This window comes from Populus trichocarpa, chromosome 18 (genome assembly GCF_000002775.5).
Source record: "Populus trichocarpa isolate Nisqually-1 chromosome 18, P.trichocarpa_v4.1, whole genome shotgun sequence".
Classification (NCBI taxonomy): Eukaryota; Viridiplantae; Streptophyta; class Magnoliopsida; order Malpighiales; family Salicaceae; genus Populus; species Populus trichocarpa.
This window is the reverse complement of record NC_037302.2, coordinates 8,042,020-8,064,249: the sequence shown is the minus strand read 5'-3', so window position 1 is coordinate 8,064,249 and position 22,230 is coordinate 8,042,020. Positions and strand designations below refer to the sequence as shown.

At 32.9% G+C, this 22,230-nt stretch overlaps 1 protein-coding gene across 1 annotated transcript; it reads right to left on the bottom strand.

The window, feature by feature from the left end:
- Window positions 1-11,349: 11,349 nt before the first annotated feature.
- On the bottom strand, window positions 11,350-13,388 carry LOC18107687 (RNA-binding protein involved in heterochromatin assembly dri1). The gene is made up of 4 exons (XM_006371926.2): window positions 13,189-13,388; window positions 12,210-12,533; window positions 11,711-11,781; window positions 11,350-11,590 (listed from the first exon to the last, which is right to left on the bottom strand). The coding sequence occupies exons 1-4, from the start codon at window positions 13,371-13,373 to the stop codon at window positions 11,577-11,579; spliced, it is 594 nt and encodes a 197-aa protein (XP_006371988.2). The 5' UTR covers window positions 13,374-13,388; the 3' UTR covers window positions 11,350-11,576.
- Window positions 13,389-22,230: the final 8,842 nt, after the last annotated feature.

The window sequence follows — 22,230 nt, the reverse complement described above, 5'->3', positions numbered from 1 at the left end:
GATCATGATTTTACAAATTTGTATTTACATGAAGTTGAGCCAGATGATGATTTTATACCTTATCTAATTATTATTTTTTACTAATTATTCTATATTCACTTTCTAGCTTCTCGATTTTACTGGAACAGGTTTTAAAATTGATGATCATATAGTACTCGATGCCACGAGCTGATTCAATGCAATTAGCTTCCACACCAAGTACACAACAAACGATCTTGTTTAGAGTCCGATCACGACACTCTTTTGACATTATTAGCACTTAAAAAAAACAATGGATGTGCGCTTGAAAGATTATGATTTATGATAGTTAAGCGGCTCTTTGTGACCAAAAAATATATATAAATATACAGACACACCTCATGGTTAGGTTGGAAGGTTGAACACAAATCGAGCTTTTGACATTTGATATATAGTATATGCATATATTTGCTTTCTTTTAAGAAGCTTGAACAAACAAATTGGACTTCATTTTGTTATGGACAGGTCAGGTCATGCTAGTTAACACTTGGATTGATTAAGAGGTAATGTTTGGTTGTTGTTCCGGAGATAGTAGGAACAAAGAAGAAAAGATGGAGTAAGAGACGGAGATCAAATTGTTTTTTTTTTTTTTTTTTTTTTTTTTTTGTAATGGTGTATAAAACAAAATGATTATCTCTATATTTTATTTAGTTAATGATGGATAAAATATAAGAATGCTCATTTTATCTTTAATATGTATTTCTATCAAACTTATATATTTTTAAAAAATAATAAGATATTATTTTTCTTTTAGTTTAATTTACGTTGAATTTTGAAATTAATAATAGTATAATAGCCATAGTTATAAAATCTAGATCGACTCGGCGGGTTGCCCTTGGACCCAAACAACTTGGGTTTAAACTGGTCCGGATTTAAAAAAAAATCGAGGAAGGATTGGCTCAGCTTGATCCAGTCAAAACCCGGGTCAACCTGCAACCTGATCAACTAAGGGTAAAATCCAGTCAAAACTTGAGTAAAAAACTCATTGATTTAAAATTTTTTTAAAAAAATTGTTCAAAACAACGCTGTTTTGATCTTTTGTTAAAAAAAATAGGGTTGATGTGAGTGAACACTCCTGACTCCTAACTTAAGCCTTGCTCCAAGTTAATTTCTAGATCAGGTTTTTAAACTATAATAATAATTATTTTTATCCTCGTATTTTTTAGTTTAATTGACATTGAGTTTTTTTTACGAGGAATATTTTAGAAATAAAAAAAGTAAATAGTTTCTCGAGACAAGTCCCTTGTGTATCTTTTATTTTGAAAGTATATAAATTTATTTTAAAATTATTTAAGAAATAGATTTATTTTTATATTTTTATTTCTGTCATTTCAACTAAATATTTTTTTTATTATTATCTCAATCTTTTTTCTTTCAACTTTCAAGATAATAACTAGACACTCTCTATGCATAGTTTAATCAAGATGCAATCATTAGATATGATTTTGTAAGCATTAATTCTACAAGCTTTTCGTGTGATCATCGCTTAATACCAAACAAATGGTCCACCAGAGGATATGGTTCCAAATAAAGAACAGCTACTGATTAGCTTTATCTAGCTAGAATGACTACACAATAGTATATTGTTTATAACATGATCAGAAGATTAGTTATTTCATCCATCATATCATTGTATAATATTGTGTGCTTCATATGATAATTAAATTATGATAACTTTACGAGCTGCATCATATATACTATGCTTTTTTTTTTTTTTGATGAATGTATAGGATGATATTTTATCGAAAAAAATAACAATAGAAAGATATAATTAAGCCAGCGAATATATATATATATATATATATATGTACGTTGGAGATCATATATAATTATTTGGTTGCGTTGTCCGCGCAGACTGTGTTGATTGTAGGGAAGAGTTGTAATTGATTTTTCTTTCAAATAATATGTAAGAAAATTTGTTTTAAATTCATGGTTAAAAGCCATATTTTAAGCCAAAATTAAAACCAGTTGTATTGTCAAAACTATTAAAAGTTGTTCTCCAACATAAATTTTGAATAACTAAAAATTTAATCTCAAAAAATCCGTAATTGAAATGTTTTTTTTTTGTGAAACCTAAAACCGTTAATCCTACATTAAAAAAAAAAAAACAAGATTGTCTTATACTTTGTATATTGAAAAGTTAAAGAGAGCATAAGCAAAGTAGTATGAATGTAATTAACCTACAAATGCATGGCTCAAGTTTGGAGCTCTATACCCTGGACTCCAAGTTAGGGTTTGAGTTTGAGTTTATTTTCTGCTAATTTATTTTGAATTTAGATTTAGATTTATTATAAAATAATCCTTTGATCAATAAAGAATTATTTTTTTCAACCTATTTATATATTTTTTGTTGGGTTTCTAAATATCATATACACAACGGAAACAATAAAATAAAATTATTTAAGAGTTCCTAGGATACTATTAGACACATCTAGAGTTATTTAAAGGCTAGGTAGTTGAAAACCACAAGTCGTTCAATATTTCGGCCTCCAACGGTAATCTATATGAACTACCAGTATAATTATTATTTATAGGAAAATCTGAAAAACCTCATAAATTGATAAAATATCAATTTTTCCTTGAATAATATCCATATATTAATTCAAGATAATTTTAGAAATTAACTCAATCAAGTCCTTACTTGATTTTTATAGGTCTAGAAATATAATCCTTATATTAATTATATTCTAGTCCTTAATTTATAAAATATGTTTTAATCAAGTCATACTTAATTAAATCATCACTGTTTAATTTATGACTAATGATTCTCAATATTTGTGACCCATTAGGTTCCTAGTATGTTGACCCAAATATAAATTATAATTAAATATAATTGAATTAATTAATTTATTATTAATTCAATTATATTTGAAGATCAGGTTCATTTTCTAGCAATGTGTCATGATCCTCCAAATACAGAAAAGTCATTAGTATTTCACTTAACCTTTCAGTTATCGGTTTCTCTGTGTAATAAATATCCTTTCATCAATAATATTCTAATTTAACAATAAAGCATAAAGTATGTCTGTCATGTTAAATCATGTTTATTCTCTATATAATAATCATTGATCATTTGAATAAAATTTGAAACTCTTTTCAAATCTCATTCAATTTTGGCAAAGAATTTCCAGTCAACACTATTTGAGAGCAGATGAAACATTTTATCTAATTCACCTAGGGTGATGAATCCTCTCTTGATCACTCAAGTACCTTCATATAGTTCATGTTATATCCAATATCTGCCCCTTAGTGACATCGATTAAGATAACATGTAACATGATCAAAGAATAACATTATCTATATAAGATAACTTAGTGATCTCAAGTCTAAGTATCACTTACATAACCGTCAAGTTAGCCTTTCCATAGACATATGCGATCTCTTCATATGAGATTCTTATGCGGGTCAGTTGACTGATGACAAGCACCTACATATTAGACTTATTAGTTTTAGGTATCCCTTATACCTCAACTTTATGAAAACAACTGCTTCCTTTCATAAAGAAAAGAACATAATATGTATCAGATTCTACAACTCTAATAAATATCCAGTATTTAAGAGAGCATCGACTAAGAACAACTTTATAATTTTCTTTGCAAAACATTTGTGTCCCGTGAACTTTATCTTTCTTTAGATTCATAAATCAAATATTGAATTCATTAATCTAATATTATATGAATATTAAAGTTAAATTAAGTTTTTATTAATAATAAATATGTATTTACATGAATATAACAATATCACGTGTATCCAACTGATTGGCTATAAAATATATTAAACTAACAATCACCTGCTTGCATAAAAGCTAATTGCTTATATATCTAATACCATATTTCTCTATATAGCATTAATGTTTTTGCATGGATAGTGATTTAGTAGGAGGATCTTCTAGATTCTCTTCGATGGATACTCTCTCTTTATCTTTATATCTTTTATTTAATTGATTTATCAAATCAAATAGAATTTCTTGAATACTTGTTTGGATAATTGATGAGACCTTGGTTTCTTTACTTATACAATGGCTCCATTGTTATCACAATATAGGGCAATTGGATCAACAATACTAGGAACCAACCTAGCTCATTGATGAACTTCTTGATCCAAACAACCTTTTTGTTTCCTTAAACATGGAGGTAAAATTTTATTCAATTGTAGAATCAATTGTGCTCTCTTCTTTGGAACTCTTCCAACTGAAAGTACTACCATTTAGAATAAAACATGTATTGACTGGTATTCACTATTTTTCCAATATTTTATTGAAAAAATCTTGATTCAAATAATTTTGAACTTCTAGTTTATCTTCTTCATTAATGGATTCTATAGCCAAGAATAAGAAACCATTTTCATCATATCTCTCTCAATCTATGTCTTAGAATGCATGTCTTTTGAGGGAGGTGTTTTATGCAAAATAGATAAGAATAAAATCTTAGATTCTTCCATGCTAAGCTATTTTAGCATCTAGTCTACATGCATGAATTGAGACAATATAAACAACCTTCTAGATCTATCTTTATATCTAATATATAGGTTACTTCTTCCAAATTCTTAATCGAGAGATTCACGGACAACAAAAACTTTATTGATTAAAATAAAGATATGTCGTTTCTTAACAATAATATGTCATTTATATATAATATTAGAAAAACAACACCACTCCCACTAACCTTTTGTAAACACAAGGTTTATCCACTTTTTGATGAAACCAAATATGTTGATTATACCATCAAAATTGGATATTTCTACTCCTTAAAGCTTGCATTGTATATTTATACTTTGACTTTCATGTTAGTTTTTCTCTTAAAAATCCATTTAGATTCATTAGGTTTTATTCCTTCAAGTGGATAAAAAAAGTTCCAAACATGGATAGTATATGAAATCCAAACTTCAAGTCATATCTTGGAATAAATATCATATATTACTTCCAAGTTATTGGTAGGCTCATCAATTATGAGTGACATGTCATTCACAACTTTCATAAGAGGTCTTTATGTCATTAGAGAATCTCATTTATAGTGATTTTTATTTCTTAAGGTTCAGGCTGGATGTAGTGTTCTAAAAGGTATAGAGAATCTCATTCTCTTTTAGATAATCCTTAAAATATTTGGTCAAAATATTAATCACTTCGATCCAATCAAAGTTTCTTAATACTTATTCCAATCTGTATTTCAATTTTATTGCAATTTATATTGAACCTGGTTATATTAAATTCAAGTATATACAAACAATTCGTATAATAATAGGATCCATAAAAACATGATTATTATAAAAGAACAATATTTTTTCTCAATAATAAATTTAAATTCATTTAATACTAAATAAAATGGAAACAATGTCTTAAAACACTGGAACAAAATAACAATTATATAGTTATAGTATCAGCCCATTAGGCAAAACAAAATAACTAACTCCTACAACTAATGCATAAGTAGTTCCTATAGCTAATGCAGTAACCCCTACTTCATTACTGAGTTGTAGATCCATTTTATCTTCAACTAATCTTCCACTTTTCTTTACCTCCTACATGCAATTACAAAAGTGAAAACAACATTTGGTATCCAATACCAAAGAACTATAGTGCAAAGTAGTAAGATAGTTTTCAATGATAAACATACTTGAAGTAGAAGCTTCATTAAGTTTCTTTACCTTCACAGTTGCAAGGTATTCCTTGCAATTCCTCCTCTAATGTCCTTCCTTGCTACAATGATGACACATGCCTTTATCTTTTTTAATGTCCCCAGTAGGTTTGTTTGTTTTAGAGACAACATTCATATTCTTCTTAACCTTTTTCTTAGAAATTCTAGAAGATTGAACTAGAAGAACTGGTCTTTTGAGTAGTTTTAAGCATATTAAACAATTCTAGTAATGTACTAACCACCTTGTTCATGTGATAGCTTATAATGAATTGCGTAAAGCTTTAGGGTAATAATTGCAAGACCAAGTCAACACTTAACTTATGGTCCATGACAAAACCTAATTGGCCCAATTTTACAATATAGCTAATCATTTTCAAAACATAGGTGTTCACCGAAGAACCCTATGTCATCTTATAGCGAAATGATTCCTTAGAGGTCTTATACCTCTCAATCCTATTGGCCCTAATCAAACAATTCTTTGAGATACATAATCATAGTATGCGTATCCATATTCTCATGCTTCCTTTGAAGTTTAGGTAAAATACTGGCTAACATCATACATGCAGTATGTTCATTGTCATCAACATGACGCTGATATTCATTCCTAACTTCTTCTTTAACATCCTTAACATGGGCATTTGAATTTAGATTTTCTAAAAAAAAAACAACTTTTTTTGTCTTGCTTGAGAACAATTCTTACATTTTGGTGCTAATCCAAGAAATTTGGTCTAGTCAATTTGTTAGCATCAAGTATGCTTCGTAGGAATATGTTACTACTCATTTTAATATACCAAACTATTTATATAAAGATATAAAGTATTAGTTTTATGCATACATATTTGAATTTCAAATTTAGATAAGGTCTTTAAATCTAATTTGATCTCTCATTATTTTCTTGCAAATTAATAGGCCTCTCTATTAATTCGGGAAATCTTGCTTAGATTCTCCTAGTGGGCTAGGATCTTATTTAATTTATTCAACCTTGAGTGATTCAACAAATCAAAATAAATTCAATTAGGTAGATAACATAGTTTAATAATCATATCTCTATGTGACTCATAGTTTATCAATCATGTCTTTAACCTCATATCATCATGAGTGACTCATATGAATCATATAGATTAGATAAGTATAACCTAATTTTATAGCATTAAACATATTTGATTAACGATAACCTTGAGTGACTCAACAAGTTATCCATGAATAAAATTATGTCTTCATACATATAAAATTAGAAGGCGATTATTCATGTTATCAACATGTACTTAATATATTGATGAGGGATTTATTATCAATTAATTAGGTCTTATACATAAAATGACATAACATGTATAAATTTCATACACAACAATTTATATATAAGCATACACTTCTAGCATGTCATTCTAATTAAATGATTATAGATATATCTAACTAATTTTCTCGAGCCATTGAAGGGAATTAAATGGTCAAATCCTAGGTAGTTATAGCAACTCTTCATAAATCCATTGTAAGCACCTCGATTGTAGCCTTTATCGCCATTTTTTTCTTCATCTTAAATTATATAATAATTTTCTATCTAAATTCCCATGTTTCTAAATTACATAAAATTTATATAATTAATTAAGAAACCTCGAGATACATTGAAGGGGAATTAGATGAGGAAATAATTACAACCCAGAAGAAAAAATAAAGATAAGGCAGGACACACATGCTCTATTTAATAAAAATTACAATCATCCAACCATCAAATTAAAGCACAGTCACATTGGTCTTTAATGTTCATAATCAACCATCATGCATAAAACATTTTAATATGCATAATGAAAAATATATTGCATGTTATTCTAATTATTGGCTTTATGTGCAATTTAAAATAATATTTCTAACACTTAGAAATATTCAATCAAATCCAATTTGATAATTTCTCAAACAAAATTTTTTTTCGGCTTAAAAAACTCTCATTAAACTAGAAAAAATATTTTTAAAAAATATTTAATGAAACCATTAATTAAATAAATCCTAATCCCATTAGGATATTATAAAATTAAAAAAATAAATTAAACAATTTAATTCATTCCTAATCCTATTTGAAAAATTAATTCTACAATTAATTTAATTTAGTGTATAAAATCTAAAATTTATTTATAGAGGGTAAATTCATAATTTACCATTGTAATGACTTTATAGTTTTACGATATTAAATATATCTCTCACGCCGACAGTTGGATTGGGTTGAAATTGTATGCGAAATCATCTAACATATTGATTTATCTTAGGTTAAAATATCATGGAAATCTAATTTTAGGAAGTCCCTGGTTAAACACTATCAGTGTATGGGCAATTATAAAACATAAAACATTGGGGGAAAGTTAAGGGCATAATGGTAACTTAGCCCACCATTTAACCCCATTTACTATTTACACTATTGCTCATACTGAATAGTAGTAGAAGAGAGAGAGAGAGGGGCTCCCTCTTAAATCTTCTTCAAGAACATCATGAAAGTTCTTCCAACAATAAAAATTATGAGCTTTGAGTGCATGTAAGTGATTTCTCATAATTTTTGGTTAGAGAAACAAGCTTAGACTAACATTGCAATGAGAAGTAGAGCTTGAGAAACCAAGTGTAAAGTTAAAGGAGGAAGAATACTTAATATTATGGTTATGATTAATTGGAGTTTTGGATTTACATTGCACAATAGTGGCTGAATCTTTCTTCATAGTCATAAGTGGTTCCTTTTTGTTTCCCATGTTATTTGATTTTGATAAGGCAGTTCTTTCTTATAATTTAGATTCCAATTAGAAAAGAAACCTGAATTGCCTCATTGGTATGTATTATCATTTCTTTTCAACTGCCTTTTTTATATTGTTAGCCATGTGAACCATATTCTTTATCTCAACATAATATCCATATTCTATATCTTAACATAATGTTGCAACTCAACCTCGTTATTCATCTCTCTATTCAAAAACCTTGTCACTGTAGCCTTTCTATCCTCCACAATATTAGTTCTAATCATAGTAATCTCCATCTCCTTGTGGTAATCCTCAACACTCTTAGATCCTTGAGTCAAACTCTGCAATATTAGAAGTAGTTTTTTTATTATAATATCTAAGAACAAATCTTTTTCTCATGATTGCTTTCGTCTTATCCCGAGTCTATATGAGTCTTTCTCCATTCTTTCTTCTACTTTAAACAATTTTATCCAACCAAAGAATAGCATAGTCAATAAACTCAATAACAATAATTTTTACCTTTTTTTTCTTATAGTATTAGTGACAATAAAAAATTAACGCTCATTTCTTTCCCCATAACAAAAAATGTACTTCAAGATTGTTTTTTCCCGAAAAGCAAGAATCTTTATCTTAATACTCCCCGAATTTATATCCAAATCATCATGAAAACTACCTTGTCGGTTTGCTCTTTTATGGTCAAAATGTCTTTATGGCTGAAATCCCTTATACCTATGGTTTCTATGCTGCTGAAACCTAGCATTATAATCATGATCAAAATCCTCGACCTCTTATCTGTATTTTCAGCTATAGATTTTTCTGAAGGTGAAATAACTTGTCTCATAGGCCTTCTACCCTCAGGACCTCTATAGCTTGGCCCATTTTGAAGGCTAGCTACCTTAATTCTCAATGTATCCATCTCATTCATAACCTCTCCAAAGCTCATATTCATCAACTTCAATTATTATTCATGGCCAAATAACTCTATTTTAGATTTTCTTATCCTTTGATAGTGATGATCCACTTTTGGTTGACATCCATAAGATTTGAAAATCATGTTAGTAGCATGAGAAATATATCCTTACACACTCTGCTATATGTTTATACTCCTCTTGTGTTTCAAATAATTTTTTTGGCTTTTCATTATAATAAGTTCATCTTTCACCTTTTACCACTCAGTCTAAAAACTTTCAGTTCTTTAAGGAATTAATTCACAATAAATCAGAAAAATTAACCACTTAATAGTGTAATCCAAAATAATATAAAGACTTAAGAAGCAATAAAAACAAAAAACTATCAATATGAAACTACGAATACAAAATCACAAATAGTAAAGCGAATTTGTGCGAAATATGAACGATATGAAGACATAAAAAAATTACAAAATTAAAAGGACTAATTAAATAAGATTTAAATAATCAAACTAAGCAAAGACACTACTTTTTTTTATTGACTTAGCTGAAACTATATATATAAAAAAGAAGCAAATATTGATGCAAAACTGTAGTTTTTTTATTTGTCATTTATTTTGGGTTAAATTTAGCTTTTTTTAAAAGGAATTTTAAAAAAAATTAAATTAAATTATTTATTAAATATAAGTATGAGATGCTCACTTCATAGTATTTTATTTAATTTGCTTTATAGGTCGCTGCTCTAACTTCTCATATAACCTCTTTCGATGTCATTGTTCAGCCTTTCATAGCGGTGCTAGAACCATCTGAGTGAGCTCTTTCTAGTGGTGAGACAGTGTCATAATGAAGCAACGATAAGTTTTTAATAGGCTTTTTTTCTTCTCCTCTCGAATATGATATTGGCATGTAGCTTATTTTATATTTATAGTTAATTATAGCCAATTTCTTTGTTCGCTATCCATGTTTTTTATATATTATTAAATTAAAGAGCTTATTGAACCAAGTCAAGTCAATGATCTTGGTCTTAGATTTTTCTTGCTTTTTTAAGAACATTACTCTCACCTGAACCAAGTCAAGTCAATGATCTTGGTCTTAGATTTTTCTTGCTTTTTTAAGAACATTACTCTCACCTGAATATCGATTTTCATTTTAAAAAAAAAATTAAAGTAATATATGCCACCTATCTAGTCATATAATAAAACATTGTTTGTCTTAATTTGCAGTTGTGCTATGCTTTTAAAAAAAAATTGAATTACTTTTTAAGTTTGATTATTATTTTTATATTTTTAGATTGTTTTGACATATTAATATAAAAAATAATTTTTAATATATATATATATATATATGTTATTTTAATAATTAACAGTTACTAGGAACTCCTATACTAGGGGCTTTTGCTTGACGTCAGCAAAGCATATCAAGTAACATTAAGCTAGGTGGTGAGTAAGCAAAGAATATTTTAAAAGCTTGGAAATGTGGGAAAGCAATAAAGAGATAGAGATAGTGTCAACTGTCTCCCTGAGTCAACAAGGGAAACCTAAAATGACTTCATGAAAATCAAAGCGTAGTTGAAGCCTCATCCCATTTTAGCATAGTTATATGTAGCGCAAGTTTGAGTGATCTTGCTGGCCTAAGGGTATAATGGAAGTGAAATTGCGGTTGCACTTTAGTATACTGTGCTGATCCATGGAAAAGAAAGGCAAAAGCAAGGAAATAAATTAAAGTTGGAAAGGACTCGCTTTGAACTTGGGCGTTGCATCTATGCTGTTAAAGAATACGCATCAGGTTCTTATCTGCATATATATAATTATGTAGTTCTTGGAGATTTGATGCTTAAAGGGACCGTAAATTATTTCTGTGGGAGAGCCTGTCTTTCGTAGAATCTTGTGTCAGAATTTTGTTTTCCCTAACGATTCTTTTGTGTTATTTTCTCCAACGGTTGAATCCAAAACTGTGGTGGCGGCTCCCTTAATGTTAGCAGCCGTTACTCCTACAACATTCCTGGGACGACCACCTCATAAAACCAGGTATTACAACAATGAGTAATCACACGAACAAACCACACACTCGCTCAAATAAGGGGAGGGAAAGATTCTTAAGCTTCTTATATTTTAAGAACATCATATGTAGTTAACGTTGCAAGAGAATCCATGTCAATTCAAATACATGGCTGTGCTTCTGGAAATTAAAGTTCCTTGGATCAATGCCAACCCAAGGCTTATTACTGATCTAAAAACTGAAAGAAAAAGAAAGTAATTGCGGAGAGAACAGGGTCATAAGCAGTGAAGAGAGAGTCATTTTTGTTAATATCCACCACCTGGAAACATGGAAAAACAAATTTCTTAACGTTAATTAATGATCAAAGCGAACCCAGCAATTTTCATATGCTAAGAAAGAAAGCACCAGATTAAAAGTGACAGGGATATAATCTTCGTACCGTATTCCCTTGGTGTTCTGCATCTATAGCATTCCATCCTGCTAGCATAGTTATGGACTCCACATCCCGATCTGTCAAACAACAAGTGCGTCCGTCCATATTAGATAGTGCTTTGTTATGTGGTTTAATTTTCCAACCAGATACAAAATCAACATGAAGTAGTTTTTACTCGAGGAATAGAATATTCAGCATGGCTATATATGCAAATATCGAATAATATGTGATAAGAGAAAGGCAGTAGGGTATCGTGAAACTATATTGACATTCTGTCACCAATGAACAACCCGGCTCCTTTCTGTTTTTTTCTTTTTAAGTAAAACTAAGCAACAGTTACTGTGCATCTTCAAACAACCTTTTCTGTTTTCAGTCAAAAGCAAAACAGCCATCGTTCCGAATGCTATAGTCAGTGCGAAATGAAGGAAAATCATAATGATATTATCAAGAACGTATCATCCCTGAGGCATATCATGATATTTGTGCAATTACAATATGAACTCACCTGTTGCAAATCCAATCACCAGTTTTCCATCCAGGAGGATCACTTCCATCGGATGCATACCCACCTGCAGCATGACCGCTTTTTAAGGTACCACAGCTGTAGCAGCTTGACCGGCTAGCATAGTTGTGAGCGTGGCAATTAATGACAGTACAGTACCAATCCCCAGCCAAAACCTTTGTCGCATTGCATATGTAGGTTGCTGGATCAGGGCCGCCATACTTAGGGTACCCGCAAAGCTGGCACGTTTCCCGTTTTTTGAAATTCAGGTGCTGGCATGCGCTGCACATCCAGTCTCCTCCGGCTGTCAAGCTCATTGTATCTAACCTGATGTTTCATTTAAAGAAATGAATAACAGATCTCTTATGTTTCCCAATCATTATTATCACAATTGGTCGACCTACACTCTTCTTCATCTGTTATGAATAATGACCTGATGGGCCTAAAATGTAACGATCTTCTTATTGTTCCAATATATATATATATATATATATATATCGCACGTCTAACAAATTTTCTTAAAATGTTTTAACAGTCCGTCGGTGTGCTTATCAATCCTTCAACCCTAAGACTAAATGAACATGCTTGCTGACAATTAGACCTTGATCATCAGGTTCCTTGACTTGTACTTGATTCCAGCCGGTAAAACTTAAGTGCATTCCAATATCTGATGGTAAACATCCTATATAGAAGTGCAGTTCTAAGGTCATAGTACTAAGCTCCCTCCCGCACAGCTAGGAACAAATCGATTTTAAGAAGCCACAGTACTTTGATTACGGAAGTCTAGCTTCTTTCTAAAACATTCGATCCTATGACAGGCACCAAATATCGCCGGAATGCCTCACTACAGGGCCCAACCCGGAATATTGCAGCTATACATAAAACCTCATGTTTTTTTAGATGAGGTACAAGTGGTCGTTTACATATTAAATCTCTCAAGGTTTATAAATATAGAAAGGAGGCAAAAACTGAAGAAGCTAACCTTTTCCCGAGTTGAAGGCTTGGATCTTGAACAACACTGGCAGAAGCGTAGCACTGTTTATTTAGTAACTGTGCAAGATTGTCAATATAGTTGGTGATTTTTCTGCTTGGGTTGGGAGGCTTTATATACTTGTTCAGCCATGCCCCCGCCTGTGGGGAAATTTGATGGTATTTTTTCCTTATCATTGTCTGCTTTTTCTTCAGATAGCTAGTATTCCAAAATGTTGACAAGAGATTTAGAGATAAGCCTGCTCGTACTTCTGTCTATTCAATTATACTCGTGGGCAGTCTCTGGGAGGGGCTCAAAAGGTGACAGCCAACAGGTCAGTACATGGACACTTACATTATTTCAAGTAAAATTTCTCTAGTTATACCCTCCCTTTAAAGGATTCCCGAAACTTTATTGTCACATACTTAGAACAATTTGAACTATTATTCCTTCTTCATATATTCATTTTACTGAAGGTTTTATGAGGGGTAGCTGTTATTTGAAAGGTGCATGTAACGCCATGAGTAACTCATTGGCCTAACTGGATAAGAATCGTTCTTATTCACTCACATGGCTAAGAAACTTAGGTTGGTTACCCAAATGCCTATATACACAGAATTTTCATTATTCCCAATAAATGTTGAGCTTGAGTTTGAGGTGTGTCTGGATATAGTAAGATTCTAGTACTGATCATGCATATAATAGAGGATTTTCTAGTTGTTCTGGGCTACACAAGCATATATAATTCTTCTAAGGTTGAATTGCAAGACTTTCGTTGTTAGAAAACAAATTCAATTCTCCGAGAAACAACAAGGATCAAACAAGAAAATACAAGTCAAATTCAATTATTCCCATCATAAATACCTACCGGCAACCGTCGAATCCAAATTAACTTGGAAAGGTGTGGCAACAAGGCAAAAAATCACGGTTTCGTGCGTCTTGGATAAACTCTATGGTACTTTAATTTGTTCTTTAAAAAAAAATAGTAAAAGCTATATATTATCTACGAGTTTTTAATTGGCAATTAAGTTTATTGTTTATTGATAAATATAGGAACAATTTCATTTATATTCCAATAAATTTAATTTGTCTCTCAAGATATGTGCTTTATCTTTATATTTTTCAATTATATACATTTCTTTTTTAATTTTGCAATTCTCATTGCATCATTTACTAATTTGTTGATGGTCTTGTTTATTATTTTCTTATCATAATTATCCTAAATTTTCTTGGGTTGTTTCCATAAAAAAACATCTATAGTTCACGCTTTTTAATTTAAGAATCTTAACTATCTCTATTTTATTATTCTTTATATTGACTATAAACATGCCAAGTCTATATTCATCTCATCACAACATAACTGTCTCCTTCTAAGATATTAAATTGGTAAGAATATAAAAGGTATTCATTATGTTGATAAGCAATTGATGACCATGATTATACAATGTGGATGGTCGCATGCATACTCGTGTAGGTTTTTATGTAATTTTATCACGTTGTTCAGCTTTCCTTATTTTTTTATTTTCATTATGATTTCCTCAACATATATTAATTATTTATTGCCGTCGGTGTTTATCGATGGATTTAACAATGAAAAAAATTGATCAGTAAATATTACAACAATATATCGATAGAAAATATCCATGTTTCTTTTTATAATCCTCAATTTTTTTGGTAGTGACACATGCCTTCAAGACCTCATACATATCCACCTTGCAAAAAAAACCTTACTCGTGTAGGTTTTATGTAGTCCAGGCGCACATGGATCAGTAAAAAAGAAAGGATGGGCAAACATGTGAGATTTTGCGTCAGGAATCGGTTCCTTATAATGCACATCCATTGCCAAATTCTTTTGTTCCTCGTATTTGATTCCTTCTTTGCAATAATTCAAAAGCAACAGGGAAGATTCACATCCAATATATATATATATGCCACCCTTTTGTCCATCCGCCCGTCCATTAACTTGAGTGTATATACATGTGCTCGTTCATTCGATTCTGTCCCTTTGACAGCCTGCCACGTCTTCTTACATGATCTCCTTGAGAGATAACCGACAAGTATTCTAGCAAAATCTGCTTTGTTTATCATGAGAAGAGAATGTTCCAAACAATATCTGATTGCGGCGGGCCGATGCTGGACTGAGTGGGCAGCTGAGTTGGATGGGTCAGATTATGAACAGAAGCAATAAAAAGCACGTGACACGTTGGAGTTTAGGCTTCCTTCCTTCCCTTGGGACAGCAACTGGAACATGTTCAATACTGACGTTGAGACTGAGATTTCATTGCTAAGCAAATACACTGCTACTTATGCCGTCTGAACGAAGAACGATTACAATGCTCGATCTGACGTTTAGCTTTCTCAATTTACAATGCTATGGCGAAAGTGTTGAACGCCAGACAGACAGAGGCTCGCGCTGTTGCTTGCTTGTAGGCCAGGGCTCTATACTTAGGGATCCTAATCACCATTTTCAACCAGACCTCTTGAATATTCTGCTCATAATAAAATAAATGAGAAAACCTTATTCAACGCCGCGCTCTTTATTCTCTGTTTGTGAAAGCTTTTAGAAGGGGGCCCTTTTTTTATTTTGAATATTCTCTTCAATATCACTACATTAATTAGCTTCAACTAGGATTTTTTCAACCTTACAGATGAACTTGGAAGGATATGATCGTTGTTTTTAAAACAATCAACCACGATAAAATGTTAACGGCTATATATTAGTTGAAACTAATGAAAGAATGAGAAGAAACCCTACCGCCTTATGTGTATGCTGCTATATATCAGTTACAATTAAGTACACAACTCATATGGTAAGTACTCCTGTAATATTATAGCTCAAGTAAGAGATACAATTCTATCTATATTGATATATAACCTATACTGGAATACATTAGCTGCACTGTGTGCAGGATACATTGAAACTGATGATGGACAAGCCTCTCCTAGTATAGGTGGTCCAATGACCATTTAGACAATGGTTGAAGGCACTCACTTAACAAAAAGTTTCAAGAATAATTAAGATATAGTTGTCAATTATACTTTATAAAATAAAGAAGGTTTTCACTTAATCTTCAAGTAGAAAATAAAGGTTCAGCACTATTATAGAATGTATAGCATGTATATATCAGAATAGAAAATTAATATAGGATTATTTCAATGTTGTGATCCTTACAGTTACTGCAGTGTTCTGCTGCATATATATAAATAGGAAGGTTGGCTAAGACACAACCTAACACATTCTATTATTCTCAACTTGGTATCAGAGCCGCAAACCCTAAAAATTAATTAACCTACTTCTCTCACAGCCTCACAGCCTCCCTTCTTCAATGGAACAACCGCCACATACATCTTCCTCTGCTGCAGCACCAGCAGTCCAGCCTTCTTCTCCGGTAGTGCAGCCCTCCTCTCCTGCAGCGCCTCCTCTGCTCTCCTCTGCTGCCTCACCGCCTGGCTTCTCCTCTGCTATGGCTGGTGAACACCTCCTCTTGCAGCACACGTCTGATGCAGCTGCTGTCTCTACTGCCACAAGCATTATCTCCCTCTCTCACACTCATCAAGTCATCTCCCTCAAATTAATAAACACCAATTATTTATATTGGCGTATGCAGATGCTGTTGTATCTCCTAGGCCAAGGAGTTTTTGGTTTTGTTGATGGCTCCAACACATGTCCACCTTCACATATTCTTGCCAGAGATGGTATCTCTCTTCAGGTAAATCCGCTCTTTCTTCGCTGGAAACAACAGGGCCAACTCATTCTGAGTGCTCTTTTTTCCTCCCTATCTATGGAAGTTTTGCATCTTGTTGTTGGCTGTCAAAGCTCTTATTCAGCTTGGCGCACTCTTGAGCGTGCTCTTGCTTCCACCTCCAACTCTCATATTATGCAACTTCACGGCTCTCTTCAGGATCTTCGACAGGGTGATGAATCAGTAACTCAATTTATGCAAAAAGCTAAGGCCTTATTTGATGAATTGGTCGCTGCTTGTCGGCCAGTTTCGCTTGAAGATTTCAATTTATATGTGTTTCGTGGTCTTCGGGGAGATTTTCCACAACTTAGTTATAAGTCTTATTACCAAGGCGGAACCTTTATCATATGCAGATCTTCACCACATGTGTTTCCATTTGATAATTCTGAACAGATTGAAAAGGTCTCCACCACAACCCCCACCTCACCCACTAATGTCACCCTCCCAATTTTGTTAAACCACCCACCACCACCCACTTCCACCAGCCACCCAAACAACCCACAGCACTCAGCTCTGCCACTCCAAATAGCCACCCGACCACAGCCCCCAACCATCCCTTGGCCATCATCCCATGCTTGTTTATCTAACCCTTATGATGCATGTTCAGTTCGTCAATTGGTTTCATCTCCTCATGGTCTTGGGGCGCTCTCTAGTCCCTCCTCTACTTAGCCCACCCTGGCCAGCATTCCTGCAGATTCGGTCTCTGCCTACAGCCCTTCCTCTACTGACAGTCCTGTGCTTGAGGCTGCTTCTTCATCATCCTCTCCCGTAGGTCTGCAACTTATGGTTGATTTATCTTCTTATCAGCTGCCACAGGTCTCCTCACTGCCACCATCTTCCCCTGCGTCTCCACCAGCACGCAACAGACATCCTATGACTCTCAGATCGCGGCAGCCGAAGACAGCAAATCTGGTTGCTTCCACTGCCGCCACCTCTACCTCCACACGGGTACTACATTCTCCCTCTTCTGAGCCTTTTGTATTTTCTGATGCTGACCGGTATGCAGTTTGGCATAATGCTATGTGTGATGAGATCGCCGCTTTGCGCACAAATCGCACTTGGTCTTTGGTTCCATTTCATCCTTCGATGAACATTGTTGGCAGTAGATGGGTATATCGAATCAAACGTCGTGTTGATGGTAGTATTGAGCGCTATAAAGCGCGCCTTGTTGCTAGAAGTTTTACCCAGCAGGAAGGTATTGATTATTCTGAAACCTTCAATCTAGTTATGAAGCAGGCCACTGTCCGATTGGTTTTCTCTATCGCGGTTTCGTGAAATTGGAAGATTTATCAGCTTGATATTCATAATGCCTTCCTCAATGGTGTTCTTACTGAAGAGGTCTACATGAAACAACCTCCAGGTTTCGTTGACTCTTCTCTTCCATCTCATGTGTGCAGATTGCATAAATCATTGTATGGTTTGAAACAGGCACCGAGAGCATGGTACACTCGTCTAAGTGATTTTTTGCTCTCCATCAGTTTCCGAGCTTCCAAGGTTGACACCTCCCTATTTATATTATCTGATGGTACTAATATCTTTTATCTCCTGGTGTATGTTGATGATATTCTGCTTACAGGTAGCAACTTTGCTATGCTTCATCACCTTATACAGTTACTCAGCTCTGAGTTCAAGCTTCGTGACTTAGGTGTTGTTCACTACTTTCTGGGTATTGAAGTTCAGTCTACCGGTATGGGTTTAATGCTGCGTCAACATAAATATATTCTTGACATCCTCACCCGAGCTGGTATGACTTCCTGCAAACCCGTTGATACTCCAGTCTCCCTTTTGAAAGTCACTTTATTACCGGAATATCACTCATTCTCTGATCCTACATGATTTCGTCAAATCGTGGGCACTCTTCAATATCTTACCTTCATTCGTCCAGATATATGTTTTGCTGTTAACAGAGTCTGTCAGTTTATGCATGATCCTACAGATTCTCATTGGGCCGCTGTTAAGCGTATTCTACGCTATCTTAAAGGTACGACATCTTATGATTTTCATATCACTTGAGGCTCCTCTTTTGCACTACATGGCTTTACAGATGCAGATTGGGTTGGTAGTATTGATGATCGCAAGTCAACGGGTGGCTATCTTGTCTTTTTTTGTCAGATGCTGATTTCTTGGAAATATACCAAGCAACGCACGGTTGCTCGCTCCTCTACTGAGGTTGAGTATAAAGCCTTTGCTGATGGTACCGCTGAAGTCATTTGGCTTCAATACTTGTTAATAGATTTGCAGGTTCCTTCAGTCTCTGCTCCTACCATTTGGTGTGATAATCTTGGTGCTACCTATCTCTCAGCCAATCCTATCTTCCATGCTCGTACTAAGCATGTTGAAGTGGATTATCACTTTGTCCGTGACCGCGTTACCAAGAAAGAGATTCAGATTCGTTTTGTTCCTTTTCGGGATCAACTTGTCAATATCTTCACTAAACCGCTTCCTGTTGCATCCTTTACTACTTTTCGGTTCAAGCTTCGGGTTGATCCCTCACCCTCAGCTTGAGGGGGCATATTATAGAATGTATAACATGTACATATCAGAATGAGAAATTAATATAGGATTATTCCAATGTTGTAATCCCTACAGTTACTGTAGTGTTCTGCCGCATATATATAAATAGAAAGGTTGGCTAAGGCACAACCTAACACATTCTATTACTCTCAACTAGGACCCCACTTGCTAGACATCATAAAAAATAATAAAAAAATATGTTTAAAATATTTTAAAAAACTCTATTTACAATCTTGCTCAAGCCACATTCACCTTAAGCTGACTCTAGTAGGAGTCGATGTTCGAGTTGGTTTAGGACTTAATTAGTTTCCTAACATCCATATTGTAAGCTCATGTTGAAAGGCATAACATGTAGCTTGTCTTTCAATTCTAGAACCAAAAGCAACTGAGCACATTGTTGATAAATGTGCTCACTATCTAATTAGGTTGCTTAATACCTCTAAAAAATTATAGTCTTCCCAAGGCTCGGATGGTTGGAAGATATAAGGGATTGAGTTTGAATAATTAGAGCAACAGCAAAAAGAAGTCTTATAAAAGAGTAAGGAACTCACTAATGCCTAAGTCAGTTTAGGTGGGAGATAGAAGTCTTATAATTAAGGCTATGTATGTAAATGTATTTATTTGCAGAGAATATTCAAGTTTGACCAATAGAAAGAATATAAAGTTTTTTCTCTCTCTTAAAAGATGATTTATTTTGGAGTTCAAGGCGAATTATATAATTTTGAACCAAAATAATTGTGTCCATACAAGAGTAATATGATCAATGTATCTACCATCTATAATTTTAGACTACTTAAAGATAAAGGTCCAGTGTGACAACTACCTATTGAAAAAGCAACCCTAGTTTTGGATTTTATAGGTTATGTACTACTAATGATGATAACAAGATCAATCTCTCATTAGTGGGACACATTCCAAGAGTCAAAGAGGTTGAATCATCTAGTTAGCTAAACAACATTGAAGTGGCTAACCATGTTGGTAGATCTATATAAAGCTAGGAGTTTTCTTTTGTTTATACCAAAAATAAACATCTATATATCAATAAAATAAAAAAAGTAATTATTCATATTTAAATAGGGAAAACAAGATTAAATCAATAATGAACAATAGAATCAACTAAGCTGGAAGAATCCTAATCTACCTAAGATAATAGTAAGTGTTGGCTAGTCAACTAGGAGTTATGATCACAGAAAAATGATGAATTGCTTAAGTTTGGATTCAAGTGAATGACCAGAAGTTTGAATCCAATTTGGATTGAGAATTCTCAATAGCATAAAACTAAGTAGAGTCATATATTAGCCTAAGGGAATTAATAAAGAAGAATTTTAGCTTATATTAGGATACAATATATCTCTTTATCTAATATAAGACACTTGTATAGAATTACAATTACATGTGTTATCCTATATCAATTAAAGGAATAAGAATTAAAATCGAATTAAAAAATAAACATTTGAAAAAATAAAAAATAAATTTAATAAAAACAAATTAAATGAAAGTTTCTGTGGTACCAGTGTTTGTCATGTAAACATTTTGAAAGTTTATATTTGGGAAAGTTTATTTGTCAAGCACTAAAATCAGTAACAGAACACATATGATGATTAATAGTGAAGATGCCTCTCTCCTTCATTGTGGGGTTTGCGGGGATCATTTTCTGATTCCACCTCCTGACAGATGCCTCTCTCCTTTGGTAGAACCCTCGTTGCTAACTCACTAGAAACCCATTTTCTATTACAATGTCTTATTAATATATTTTTCTATAGAAAGGCGAAGAATATTATATTGAGTTTAGCAACGACCCCATCTTTTCACAAATCTTTGTGAAGGCTAAACTCATTTGTGAAAAGGATGGGGGTTGACAATATTTGTGAAGGCTAATATTCAATACATTGCAAGGAACCCCCATTTATTTTTCAATTTTTTCTTACAAACATTTTATTATATTTAATTTGTTTATTCAACTTTAGTTTGTATTCTATATAGATTACTATATTATTTTCGACAGCTTCCAATAAGCAAGCTTAGACTGATGTTTGGACTACTCTTAAGTATACTCATATATATATATATACTCTCTCTGTCTCTCTCTCTTTTCACGCCCCAAAGAAATCAAAATGGAGGTGTTTAACAAATAGCTAAAATATACTGATATCCAATTTCAGTTCTCATTCCCATCTCGTTCTTTACATTATCTTCATTTCGCAGGGGAATTTTTTGTTGATTTGAAAGTCAAAGACAGCAGCGGCAAGCTTCGGGTGATTCGTTGCAGGAAGAGAAATGGAGATTACGACAAGCCAGTGCTGTCTATAGGCTGGCTTCAATTTGTTGCCGACTATGGACGAGAGTTGGTGACAGGGCTGTTCTTCTTCGTGAGGATGACCATCGCCTCGGGTCACAGTTCAGGATTGAAGCAAAGAGAAAAATCATCTTGTTTGGCAAGGAGGTTTGGGGTGATGTCCCTCGAGCTAACTAGTTATTATTTGCATGTTCGAGCGGGCATGCACAATAGAGAGATCCAAGCGTGGTGTGCTTCCTTAAATTCATGCTATGTATGTGCTTCTGCTTGATTGTATTAATTGCTGTTCTTGATTGCCTTTATATATATATATAAATGATTTTTGAATTGATGCATTTATTTATGGTATTTGTTGTATGTTTAAACTTTAAAGCAAGATTAATACGTTGACAAATAAAAATTAATTGTGATCACAACCTGATTGTTTTTATGTCTAGAACAATGTTCGTGTACGTTTTAAAAATACATTTAACTTAAAAAAAATATCAAATTAATGTTTTT

What these genes read in the sequence shown, in the direction of transcription:
- LOC18107687 (XM_006371926.2), bottom strand. Translation starts at nt 13,373, where the DNA reads ATGATAAGGAAAAAATACCATCAAATTTCCCCACAGGCGGGGGCATGG. An exon ending in AGCCTTCAACTCGGGAAAAG is followed by an intron (nt 12,534 to 13,188) that starts GTTAGCTTCTTC and finishes ATGAAACATCAG; the next exon opens with GTTAGATACAATGAGCTTGA. An exon ending in GGTGATTGGATTTGCAACAG is followed by an intron (nt 11,782 to 12,209) that starts GTGAGTTCATAT and finishes GTTGTTTGACAG; the next exon opens with ATCGGGATGTGGAGTCCATA.